The sequence below is a fragment of the Patiria miniata genome, unplaced genomic scaffold (genome assembly GCF_015706575.1).
Source record: "Patiria miniata isolate m_02_andy unplaced genomic scaffold, ASM1570657v1 HiC_scaffold_1, whole genome shotgun sequence".
Classification (NCBI taxonomy): domain Eukaryota; kingdom Metazoa; phylum Echinodermata; class Asteroidea; order Valvatida; family Asterinidae; genus Patiria; species Patiria miniata.
In genome coordinates this window covers 25,509,294-25,521,582 of record NW_024037047.1, presented here as the reverse complement: position 1 = coordinate 25,521,582, position 12,289 = coordinate 25,509,294, and the positions used below count along the sequence as shown (strand labels likewise).

The following is a 12,289-nucleotide window of genomic DNA, read 5'->3' as shown; positions in this document are numbered from 1 at the left end:
AACACACGTGCTGAACACATCATCCAGGTTTTGTTACCCATGGTGCATTACACAATGGACAGTGATAATACATGTTCTATTATTAATACTCAAAACATTTTTTGAACACAGAAAGGCGCGATATCGTTTATTGGCACACTAATTCATTATCTATGAATACAATGTGATTTTATAAATACATTGATGAAATAATATGAGTTGTATGACTCGTAGATTTTAAGGAACACATTGCGTTGTATGACCCATGTTTTGTTACCCATGGTGCATTACACAATGGACAGTGATAACTGATAATACATTTTCTATTATTAATACTCAAAACATTTTGTGAACACAGAAAGGCGTGATACCGTTTATGGGCACACTAGTTCATTATTTATGAATACATTGTGATTTTATGAATACATTGATAAAATAATATGAGTTGTATGACTCGTAGATTTTAAGGAACACATTGCGAATTATTTGTGTGATACATGAAAGTACTGTTTTATATATTGCACATAAGTGTGTGATACAAATACAGGATGGATAAAAAAAACCCGAAACCGAGATATTATTGCTAATTGGAACAGAAGTAGGGTACATGTGAATCAAAGGGAAATATCCTCTGCTAGGGTTGAATCTCCTCTTTAAAATAACACCCTGGTTATGTCATTACATTCACAATTGACTGAGCAGTGACCAATTTTAAGAAAGGGTCTATGTAGAGACTTGCGCCACTTTTCATCAATTGTGGTTTTTGTTGTGTCATTTGTGACAGAGTGAAAGGCTATGGTTGCCAATCAAGGCAGGTGGGGAAAAAAAGAGATTTCACCATAAAGAGTGGCGCAAGTCTCTAAATAGACCCTTTCATAAAATTGGTCACTGCTCAGTCAATCGTGAATGTAAGGACATGACCAGGGTGTCATTTTAAAGAGGAGATTCAACCCTAACAGAGTATATCTCCCTTTGATTCACATGTGCCCTACTTCTGTTCCAATTAGCAATAATATCTCTGTTTCGGTTTTTTTGGATCCACTTTGTATACCTGACTCATATAACAAACACACACAGTAAACATGTAGAAGCAAAACACCAAAATCTACAAATTAACATTTGCAAGAAATATTGAACTAGAAAGCACTCAGAGAGCGCAAACCTCCGCCAAGGCTAAACAATTCCCCGCCATATTGTCAGTACACCCAACAGAAATACTCGCACAAATGGTGACGAATCCTTAAAAAAGGAATTCTGGATCCATACCCAGATCACTACCAAAATCTAATCGGTACTTGTATGTTGTGTCAAGGACCGCCACCCCTAAAAAGTCCGTAACTTTTTGAGTGATCTTGTCAACAGACAAACCAACCAACCAACCATAATAATGACGCCTTGGCGGAGGTAATAACAAAGCAACTCTGATGACAGCATAACTTCCTTGGCGGAGGACATTTGAAAATGCCGTTTGGTGGCATATATGTAGAATGATGCTGGAAGGGGGGGGGGGGTGCTAGAAGATTATGCTTGCTGGAACTACATTTAGTAAAGATTTTTTTTCTGGTAGACTGGTTGTCAAAATCAAAAAGGTGGGGGGTTGGGGGTTGGGTGGTGGCTGGACACCACCTTACTATCAGAGGCGTTACATAAAGCATTTGATATTGGCCACCATCGGGCAATAGGCCTCAGTGTTTCCCCTGGCTAATGAACTGGGCGAGGTGGTAACAGTTCAAGTTGATGATTGAAACGAAATTTACAGTCTGCAAACTGAAAAGAATGCAGCGCTCACAAAAATGCGCGATGATTCCAAAAACACATCGAAATTGTGAGTTCTTGATACATGGAGGTAAAGGAAAATGCTCATATATTACACAAAATGAAAATTTTTCAATTGATATTTCCTTTTTTGCCAATCTTCACAGCGGGGTGGTGATATTGGCAAAAATTGAGCGAGGTGGTCACTGAAAGTAGCGAGGTGGGCCACCTCACGTTTGAATGGGCAGGGGAAACACTGATAGGCCTACATGTAGGTGGCGCTGTACATTGCAGCAAAGCAACCAAGATGTGAAACGCCTATTAGGCAACCTCGTCCCCAGGGTGTCGAGCAGTACGCGCCCACCACTACCTGCTCTCTCACCCTGGTATTGGATCATTTGCATGTGCAAGATTTTTGCACACGTATGCAAATGAGGAACAGTCTGGTGCCTGGATATGCGTTACACATTAGCGTTTGTTTTTGTATGCGGTGTCTGGGGTAAAAACAGAGTCAATTCGTAGCAGCGCGAGCACGGCGTGAGTTACGAAAACACGATTTTTGAAATCAAACTGTTACGATCTTATCCAGACAACATGCAGTATCATATTTCATATTAATATGAGCAAATTTGAATTAAAGGAAATTAGTATTTTCGAGAAGGCGTGGACGAATGATCGCGAAAACACGTACAGCACGTTCTGAATAATAGCACCAAGTACGCGATAAAAATCCATTACTAGCCAATTGCGGTATCCAATCGCGGTATCCAATCAGGATACAGGAAGAAAGTTTCCTATCCAGGGTTTACTATTGGAAACTCGGTTGGAAATAAAGTAAGCACTGGGGACGAGGTTGTGATTTTTTGCCAAGGTATGCACCCCTGTACAGTAGTTGGAAAATATGTGATAGCATTGCAGCGGTGGCAGCTTTTTGGGTGCTATCACTTAAAAAAAAAATGGCGGCCAAAACATGTTTGTTACCATTATAATTAATCCGGTAATCAAGCATATTGGCGGCCATTTTGGAAAAAAAAAATAAAATAAAATAATAACACCCAAAATACGTCACCACTCACACTGCAGGCTATCACACATTTTCCAACTATAGATGTGCATACCTTGCCAAAAATCGCTATGAACATTGCTCCTTTCGATCATCATTTGATACCGGTGGCCCAATTTTGGGACCGAATTAAGCTGATAGCCTATATTTTTTTGTCTCTCCCCATATGCCCCCCCTTTTTAATAGGCCTTTTGTCTAAGGGATATTCAGGCATACAGTTAATGGACACATGTTTCATGATGTTCATAATTAAAATACATTGGTTCTGGCATGTGCACTTTTTCTCAATGCGTGGATATTGAGTTGAAATACCAGTACAAAACTTTTTTAAACAGTATCAAATCACGATATAAATACGGATACGAAGTTTTTTTGGGGGGTACAGCTCAGGCCCACTTTCATGGCTCTGCTTACCAGGATGACCGTAAGGTCAGAGCCAAATTCTGCACAATCGTAAGCACAGAATTTTTATTTTTAGCTGTGGTAAGCACAGCCAAGAAATCGAGTCCAGTTTTTAAAATTTGTGTCCAAACATCCACAAAATTGGACGAATTTAGATGCAGTCTAAGAACTGAAGATCATTTGATTACTGAAATAAACTGATCCTATTACTACCACTACAACTTACATTTTCATTTCAATGTTATTTTAATCTAATTGCAAAACAACTACTTTTATTTCTTGATTAATTTTTTTTTACTGATATTTTCTATATTTACTATATAATATCTGAATCTTCAACATTTATACCACTACATCGTTTTTAATTCATGCAAAAACTATAGCAGTTTCTATAAGCAGAAAACATAATATTTTACATCGCATGACAACAGAATCCTTGTGAGTGCATGCAATGTACCGTTCCAATAAGCCCCGCCCAACAATGCGTGGGCAACAACACGTGGGCAACAGCAAATGGGCAACAACACGTGCGCCGTTTCAGTGCCACGCGCGCTGCACGACCAAGCCGCGCGCGTCATACGCACGCGCACGCATGTTACGACAAATGGCGGCGTTTTGTGCACGCATTTCGGACATTAATCACGGCTGTGATTTGTCAAAGCGTCATGGGGCGGGGCTAAATGGATCGGTACGTCTGTTACAACCATGGATCTCCATGTGAAGCTGCACGCTTCTGAAAACAAGAAGTACATTATCACACTATTACATTATAGTACGTTAATGGGCAACCAAAAAAGAAAGTCCTCCCTTAAAGATATAGTCCATCATTTGCAGCCATCCGAAAAGTAACTGGCGTTATTCTTGTTGAAAAACATACTTGGTTGAAAGATAGTAAGGGGACTAAACTCCCTGTGAAATTATTCTTTCTGGCAAGCAGTCATTTTGAAGTAATCAACGAAAGAAGGCCTTTCCAACGGTGCGTCTTAAGACGCACCGTAGGAAAATTTAAATTAGTAGTTCGTTTTGTTATTCGGCGAAACGCGCGCAAGCATTGGCACGGCTTCATTGGCTTCAAACGAACAAAATGCACAAATTACAAATGATGGACTATATCTTTAATACTTTTTTGTCTAACTTTAAAACTACTGGGCACATCTTGCTCAAATTACGACTGATCAGTACAGAAATTCCTTAGCAATCCAGCTATACTCTTTGTTTGGCCCAAAACAGTGATAATGTGTACAAATTATGCAATTTATGACAAATGGTACCGAAAAAAGTTGCACTTTTGTATACATGTACGTGCAAGGTGGGTGTGAACCACAATTTCTCTACTGATTAGTCGTTATTTGAGAGAGAGGTGCTCAGTAGTTTTTGAGTTGGACAACAAGTATTGGATATACAAATTATGAATGTTCATTAGTGCAATGGTAAGAGGCAATGTCAATGAGGGGAACGAATGTTCCATTCCGCGAGGCGAAGCCGAAAGAGTGGAACGGAACATTCCATCTGTAATGAATGAAATTATTCTTTCCATTGCAAAAATATGATCATTTGTTTTAAAGTATTGTTATACAGTACCTGAATAGTGAGTCCGTGAAATGGAGGTTGTATTAACCGTGGAATGGAACTTCTATTTTTGCGATGCGGGTTGGATGTGGTTCTGGACGAATTGACCTATCGCCGTTTGCGAGTTAGCCACGCCCCTTAGACAACCCTATGGAATTGTGTTTTGCGCGTTCCGCGTCCATTTGTGGTATATCATGTGATTGGACAATATTTCACAAGCTGCGTTGACGTGATTCTACCGCGATAGGTTAATTATTCAATGACGTGACCAAAGACCTACCAATCAGATGATGGGGGTTAGTTCAGGCGTTGTATACTAGGGCCTAAGGCTTATTATTTGGCGCACAATACGTCAGTTCAAATAGACCGCTTGCAGACGCGATCGATAATTGACGCGCGAAGTTGCGCGACGCCATGTTATGGGACAAAATGTGCATGGATAGATATACGCCTGTCCCACAACATGGCGTCGCGCGCCTTCGTGCGTCGATTATCGAACGCATCTGCAAGCGGTCTATACATGTAATAATACATTCTATTCCCCACAGTTTAATGCACACCTAGACTAAGTTAACATCATAAATATTATAAAATAATAAGAGAATTTCGTTTTAAAACTAGAAACCAGCGTTGAATAAGAAGTAATGGCCTTACCTCCACTGTCCTAACCTTTAGTCAAGGCGCGCGTGTCTACCCGGACGCGTGGTGCCCCAGATTCTGGCACGAAAAAAGATCAGCCCCTCGTGCTAGTCTTCTTAAGTGCCATCATCCGGGGCGCTTCACGTGCACGGATAAGCGCGTGGGACTTGACTAAAGGCTACCACCGTCCAAGCAACATTCCAATCTTCATTTCTTCCTGGACAATGATATTGCATGAAAAAAGGGACTGTTCGGACACGTCGTTAGTTGTAATTGCCATCTTTGTATTAAAAAATGCCAAGTTTTCAACCACTAAGTCAAAGTTCAGGGATGGAGACGCCCATCAGCACCTAGTATGTAGCATGACGTGGCAACGGCACGAGGACAGACTACTGCTGGCTCTGCTGCTGGAACCTTCACTTGGGTGCTGTTGATCTCGCAGACAGCGTATCTCTCATGGTAACATTCGATGTCCGTCCATTTACCGGTGTCGCTTATGACGTCGGCACAGTGCTGCCGATGAAGATAATTATTTGGCTGGCCGCTTTTCCAGTCGTCGTACGGCATGGCTCTGATCCCATCAGCGAGATGACACACCCATTCCCCTTCAATCTTTACGTCGGTGCAGCCGAGCCAGGCACGACCCATGTTTCGTAGACGCAATTCATGCGCGATAAAGGAATTCTCTGCTCCTGACTCTATAACTAAGAGCATGGCACCAATCTCTTGGCACCGTTTCTGGCCATTAGCCCAGTTTGCTGTGTTCATGAATCTGTAGCGTGACGACTGGAACTGCGTCCAGTTTTGCAAACAAACGGCACTCACAGATACTAAAAACCAAAAAAATGTCATGTTGGTGAACATGAAATTTGGAAATCCTCTTAAAAGCGGCGCCATGGTTGTATTTTCGTTGTAACCAAAATAATAAGTCAATTTTTGAAAACGTGGTTATATTGGTGAAGTTGATTTCCTAAACAGTAATTGTAACACAAGCTCATGCAGTAATAAACAAGAGTCGTTTTAGTTGTCTTTGAAATAGCCTCCGCTAAAGTCTACAATAATTACATTTGGTAAAAGTTTTGCGAAACCATCGCAAATCACTTTCGAACCCTCCTCAAACTTGGTGGTTGAATCAACTTTCTCGGCGTTCCCTTTTTGAGGAATGTTCAGCTGAGACTTTGAAGAAGCCTCGGTGTAAGTACAGATGCTCAGCCGAACCGAAACGTTTGGTCGTCAGTGTTTGCCTGATTTGCACAGGCCACACAGTTCCAATCCGAACGGTGTTCTGCAGGGGAGAGTTCCAACGTCTGGAGTAGGCCCAGTGAGAGTCGAAATGTTGTTGATGGCTTGAATTTTGGCGGCTGCCTTGTGGTGGATGGCTAACACCTGTCACAACTAACAGTGCAACGATCGAGAAGTGGAAATCTAGCTCGCCATGTATAGACGTACGCCAATAGGAGCTTTCGTTGACACCAGTCGTGTGTCTGGCCGGTAAATGAATGGCTCATACCAATTGAGCTAATGCCACAACTTTGTGAAACTGAATAACGTGTGGTCCAATGGACCGCACAGGCAACGGTACAGCATAATTTATAAGCGACACAAAAGTCAACAGTCACGCATGAAACGTATATAGTCCTGCCTTAACTCGTAATACAAGGCTTTACGAGCCTATTAGTGAATTAGAAACCAACCGACCATCATCACTCTTCCAATTACAACAATAAAGTTAATTGGCCTATGCTGATACACTCAGTACAATTAACTTTGACGTAATGTATCCAGCCTATTACTGTACTTGACATTGGATGCAAACCATTGAAAATAATTGAAGTCATTTTTTTTATAGCTAATTTTCCTTCACTAATTGTCTCCTCGCATAATTACACGTTAAGACAGGGAAAGTTCAGGGAGACAACTGGCAGGGACATTCGAAACGCATTGCCGACGACGACAGACGCTCACATGCCGGTTCATACACTTCATGCGAATGCCAATGCACTAATGCGAATTTGACGTCACGAAGCATTTATGATCATTGGGTTGCTACTAATTGACTTTTTCATCTCAACGATCTAAATTAACAGTAGATGGTACGGAAGCGTACTTAGGACATGACAAAAAAAATATCTGGCCCACTATTTAGCCCGGGCGGATTCCTATTTCGCCCGGGCGGATTTACTATTTCGCCCGGGCGGATTACTATTCCATATGGAGTGCTCAAATTGCAATAAACCCCGCTATTTACTGCTCATTCAAGTAGTCCCACTTGCTGGATTGTTCAGTTGAAAAAGTCAATATAGCAACCTCAAACCGATCATAGTTCTCGTCTCGAAAGCGGCGATTGATCGGGAAAAAGCAATTTCCTGAAGGCGGCGACGGTACTGTATCCAAGCACAATGGCTGAATTTAACAAAATAACACGACCACGAGTAATAGTAGCTACTCCTAGTAGATAATAATAATATTAATAACGGAGTCTTATATAGCGCACGTATCTACCAACAATTAGGTACTCAAGGCGCTGGAAATTATGTCCATTATCAAAGAAAGGTAAATAAAGTATATGAGAAGTATGAGACCCGTTATGTAGCACCTTATAAGGGTTGACAAGGTGCTGCGGCGCATATTGCAGCCACTGCCAGAAGCACCGGGACAAACCCCTTCTCTTAGCGATAGGTGTTACTGGGTTCTTTAACGTGCATTACACAACACACGGGACCTACGGCTTTACATCCCATCCGAAGGACGAAGCAATAATGGTAAAGTGCCTTGCTCAAGAGCACAAGTACCATGTTCCCACGGTCAGGATTCGAAGTCATGTACCACGGCACACAAATCGAACACCGTAACCATTGGACCACAGCATGTTAATTGCAATCACCTTCGAAAGCCTCAGTACGTCGTAGGATCAGGGACATATCGCGTGCGCACACATGTTTGTTTTACATACCTAGTGTGGACATTCCTTTGCGTGTAGTTAAGAAAAACCAGTGAAAAAAACCCCACATTTTTCTCAAACTGTGAAAACTTTCAACTCAATTTTTTTCTGATTCCCTTTAGTGTTTCTCTTCATTAACCTAACCCCAAAATGCCCCTAGAGAGGGGAAAACCTTGTGTGGACGTGGACAAGTCCACACAACGTCGCTGCTACCTGGTTTTTGTGGACCTCTTTTGTTCGGAAGTCCACACAGTGAATGTAAGGATTTTCTATTGTTCCTCATCATTGATTTTTTTTTTGCAACAATTAAGTAGCACGTTCAAAATATAGGATTAAAAAGCCCAATTAATAGCTTTCTTTTAAAGAATAATTCAAATCGCTCATGTACCTTTCCAGTCATGGCATTTTCAACACAAACACAGTTTTGTTTTTTTAACCTTGTCCACCGATCACAATAAAGGTAAGTGATGTTTCAGCAAAACGAGAACCATTTACACATTCAAAAAACACATCAAAATACTCTCATAACTGGCACTTATTATAACATTCAATTTATTTAAAACCTGCTGCTTCCAATAACATGCTTTATAATGTCAATAGTTATAGTCTTGCTCTGCCTTCTACTTGGCTATCCCAGAGACCTATGGGGTTATTCTGATATCATTTTCAGGAAACATTGTTCATTTTTTACTGAAATATCACGTGCCTTAAAATAATGTGATCCGTGGACAAGGTTAAAAAACGGTGCTTGTGTTCAAAAGTCAATAACTGGAAAAGTACATGACCGATTTGAATGATCCTTTCACTAAAATAAAGCTTGTTAATTGGGCTTTCATACCCTAGATCTGGAAAGCGCTACATGCAGAACCTCTTTTAAAAAAAATAGGAGGCACCATTTTTTATTGTAGTTTTTTTTTACTCAACCTGTACAATTTAAGACGGCTGACGGAGTCCATATGGGCCTTGACCATATAGACATCTCAATAAACCTAGACATATTTAAACCTAGTCCATAGCCATGACGCGTGCCTTGAATTTCTGGCCCCAAATTTGAACGCGTCAGTACGTGTAGAGCATGACCGTGGACTCATCAAACGCGCAAGGGAGGCGGTCACTTGAGGCATTTCGCCTAACATGGCGGCTATAGGACGCTGCCTTTTGGGACCCCAAAACAATCAATGTAAAAGTGTATTGGTAGTGCATGTGCTTAAAGAGCGGCATATGGCCAATTCAACACACCTAGCTTTTTCTTCAACACAGCATTGACCTCATCCCCATGCAGCCTTTGGGAGTCAGGTTGGCTTAGCTGTACTTTCCTCGCCTTCCACCGCTATGACCCCGGTTCGAATCCCGCCTCACCGGGCCAACATGTGGATTGAGATTTCAGTTCCTACCCGATTCCGTAGGTTTTCCCCAGAATATTCCTCTGGGGTTTCCCTCTCACCTCTAAAACTATCATTTCTTCTCATTGTCTCTTAGGTTTCTTCAGGCTTGCGATCTACATGCCTAGGGCGTTTTTGAGGAATCCTTGGTTTTACTACCAGAATCCAGAAATAAATAATAATACCTATACCAGTAGCAATGTAAACTCAAACATGTACTGCGCGTTAATCCTCTAATTGCCACTTAATTGCCGAACGAGGCATTTTGGTATTTAGACGCACCATTAGCTACGAGGTCAACTACTGCGCAGTATATTTGAAGGCATGCAATAACTAACTACACGTACATGTATTAACTTATCAACAATAAAATAACCAAGCACACTTTTCTGTCCAAATAATTCAAAGTTTGGACCCTTGAAAGTATAATACCAGCTTAATTGGTGAAAGTTAAACTTTGATTGTTTTCCGGTCAAACATGACTTTGTTTTATCCCCATTCACACTTGCTTAATCGACTCCGTTGTTGGGATTCGACAACAAAGACACAGAGCATCTTCATTTGTTATTAAATACGATGGCCTATTTACGTACCGTACCGTCCTATGTGAAAGTTCCAAGGTTGCGTTTTAGTCTAGGGACGAAGACGTCCGTCGGCACCCATGATGTAGCAGGTCACAGTGCCGGCTGAAGAGGAGACTACGGCTGGCGGAATCTCCACTTTGGTGCTGTTGGTCTCGCAGACAACGTAGAATCGCTCATGGTGATGACAGAAGTCGTCCATCCACTTCCCGTTGTCGCTTCTTACACTTGCACAGTCCTGGTTTTTCCAATTATTTGGCTGGTCGCTTCTCCAGTCGGCGTACGACATGGCTCTCGTAACCCCATCAGCGAAATGGCACACCCATGCCCCTTCTGTCTGTTCGTCACTACAGCCGATCCAGGCGTGCGCCATATCTCGTAGTCTCATTTCCTGGATGATGAAGGCATTCTCTTCGGCGGATTCGATAACCATGTGCATGGTACCAATCTCTTGGCACCATTTCTGGCCATTAGCCCAGGTCGTTATGTTCAAGAAGCTGTAACACGACGACTCAAACTGCGTCGAATTCGGCAAACAAGCGGCACTCAGAGTTTTAATAAGCCCGAAGAAAGTGACGAAAATTGTGACTGTTTTGGAAAGTCGTACCAGTTGTGGCTCCATTATTATTCTGTAGATAGGACCATCCAACACAAACAGGTTCTCCCAGCAATTTTTTCTCTCCAAAAGCACACTGGGGACACACGACAAAGAATCCCTCTTCAAAATTGGTACATGTAGTCGATTGCTAGTCCGCAACTTGACACTGAACTGAAGCCGCTCGCTCTAGTCTGTGTTTTTCACTGACTGTGTGATGAATGCAGATAGACGTCTTTCGTGGCTATAGTCATGTACCGTACCGTACGTACCAATAGTCTATATGTGGTAACTGAAGTCAAGTTGGCTTGTTTTTGTCTAAACTAGAGATACATTGTTACCAAGATAGTCTGGTTCCCTGACCCCATTGTCCTTCGGACTTCAGAAATGGGAACAGGTATAGCTATAGCGGTGAGTCTCGTTTACATTAGGAGGCATCCCTCCTGATGTATGCAAATTCTATGTAATGACGTGTACATGTCTGAATCCCGCCTCTTGAATTGAAAATCACAACGGTAATGTTTTCCTGCAACCAGCCTATAATTATTTCAAAATGGTAATATAGGCCTCGCCACGAATGTACACTTTCGGAGGCGATGAGCTTCGATTTTTGTTGAATTCGAAAGTGTCTCTAGCAAATATCGATTTTGCCACTTTTTCATCATCAACGTTATGTGTTGCGTAATAGCGATACGTTTTGGAGTGTTTTCATATAGATAGGCATATAATGTTAACTATTCAAAGTCTGAAAGAAAAAAGCAAAACAGAGCAAATAAATCATTTTTTTTTTTAAAGTGCCAACCATGACTTCAGAGCAGTGTTGTAGGTCTCGAGACCGGTCTCGGTCTCGGTCTCGAGACCACTTTTTGCCGGTCTCGGTCTCGGTCTCGGGAGCTGTGGTCTCGGTCCCCTTTGGTCTCGATATTTTGGCTGGTCTCGAGTCGAGACCAGCCAAAAAGTGAGGGGGCGGATTCCGCCCCCGGCCCTTTTAGGGTTAAGTAAAGAATCAGTTTAGGGCAAATGTGACTGCGGTGTGATGCTAATGGACATGTCTCTCTTCACTTTCTAGTGAGTGAGGCATAGTCCAATAACCATTGCTCCTCTTCTTATTTCTCGTTTTTATTGTGGGATGATCTGTTGAAACAAACACTTTATAGCCATCCTCATTGATTCCAAATACAACTCAGATTTAAACCTTATGAATCAAAACTGAAACATTAGTTTTACCGTCAGATTTTGTGTTTTGAATAATTATGGGGAACAATTCAACTCTTCCCTAGAAATATTGGTGATTGTTTTTCTATTTTCCTTTTCAATTTTTCCTTTATTCATGGAGGCGGGAAAACGTTTTTTTTTTTCATTATATTTATTAATGGATTTTCA

The 12,289-nt window shown here is 41.6% G+C and overlaps 2 protein-coding genes across 2 annotated transcripts; both read right to left on the bottom strand.

The window, feature by feature from the left end:
• Positions 1–5,731: 5,731 nt before the first annotated feature.
• LOC119732264 (hepatic lectin-like) lies at positions 5,732–8,328 on the bottom strand. The gene is made up of 2 exons (XM_038205720.1): positions 8,292–8,328; positions 5,732–6,237 (listed from the first exon to the last, which is right to left on the bottom strand). The coding sequence occupies exons 1-2, from the start codon at positions 8,326–8,328 to the stop codon at positions 5,732–5,734; spliced, it is 543 nt and encodes a 180-aa protein (XP_038061648.1).
• A 2,035-nt stretch (positions 8,329–10,363) lies between these two features.
• LOC119732256 (lectin BRA-3-like) lies at positions 10,364–10,933 on the bottom strand. The gene has a single exon (XM_038205707.1). It carries the CDS (start codon positions 10,931–10,933, stop codon positions 10,364–10,366), a length of 570 nt encoding a protein of 189 aa, XP_038061635.1.
• Between the last annotated feature and the right edge of the window lie 1,356 nt (positions 10,934–12,289).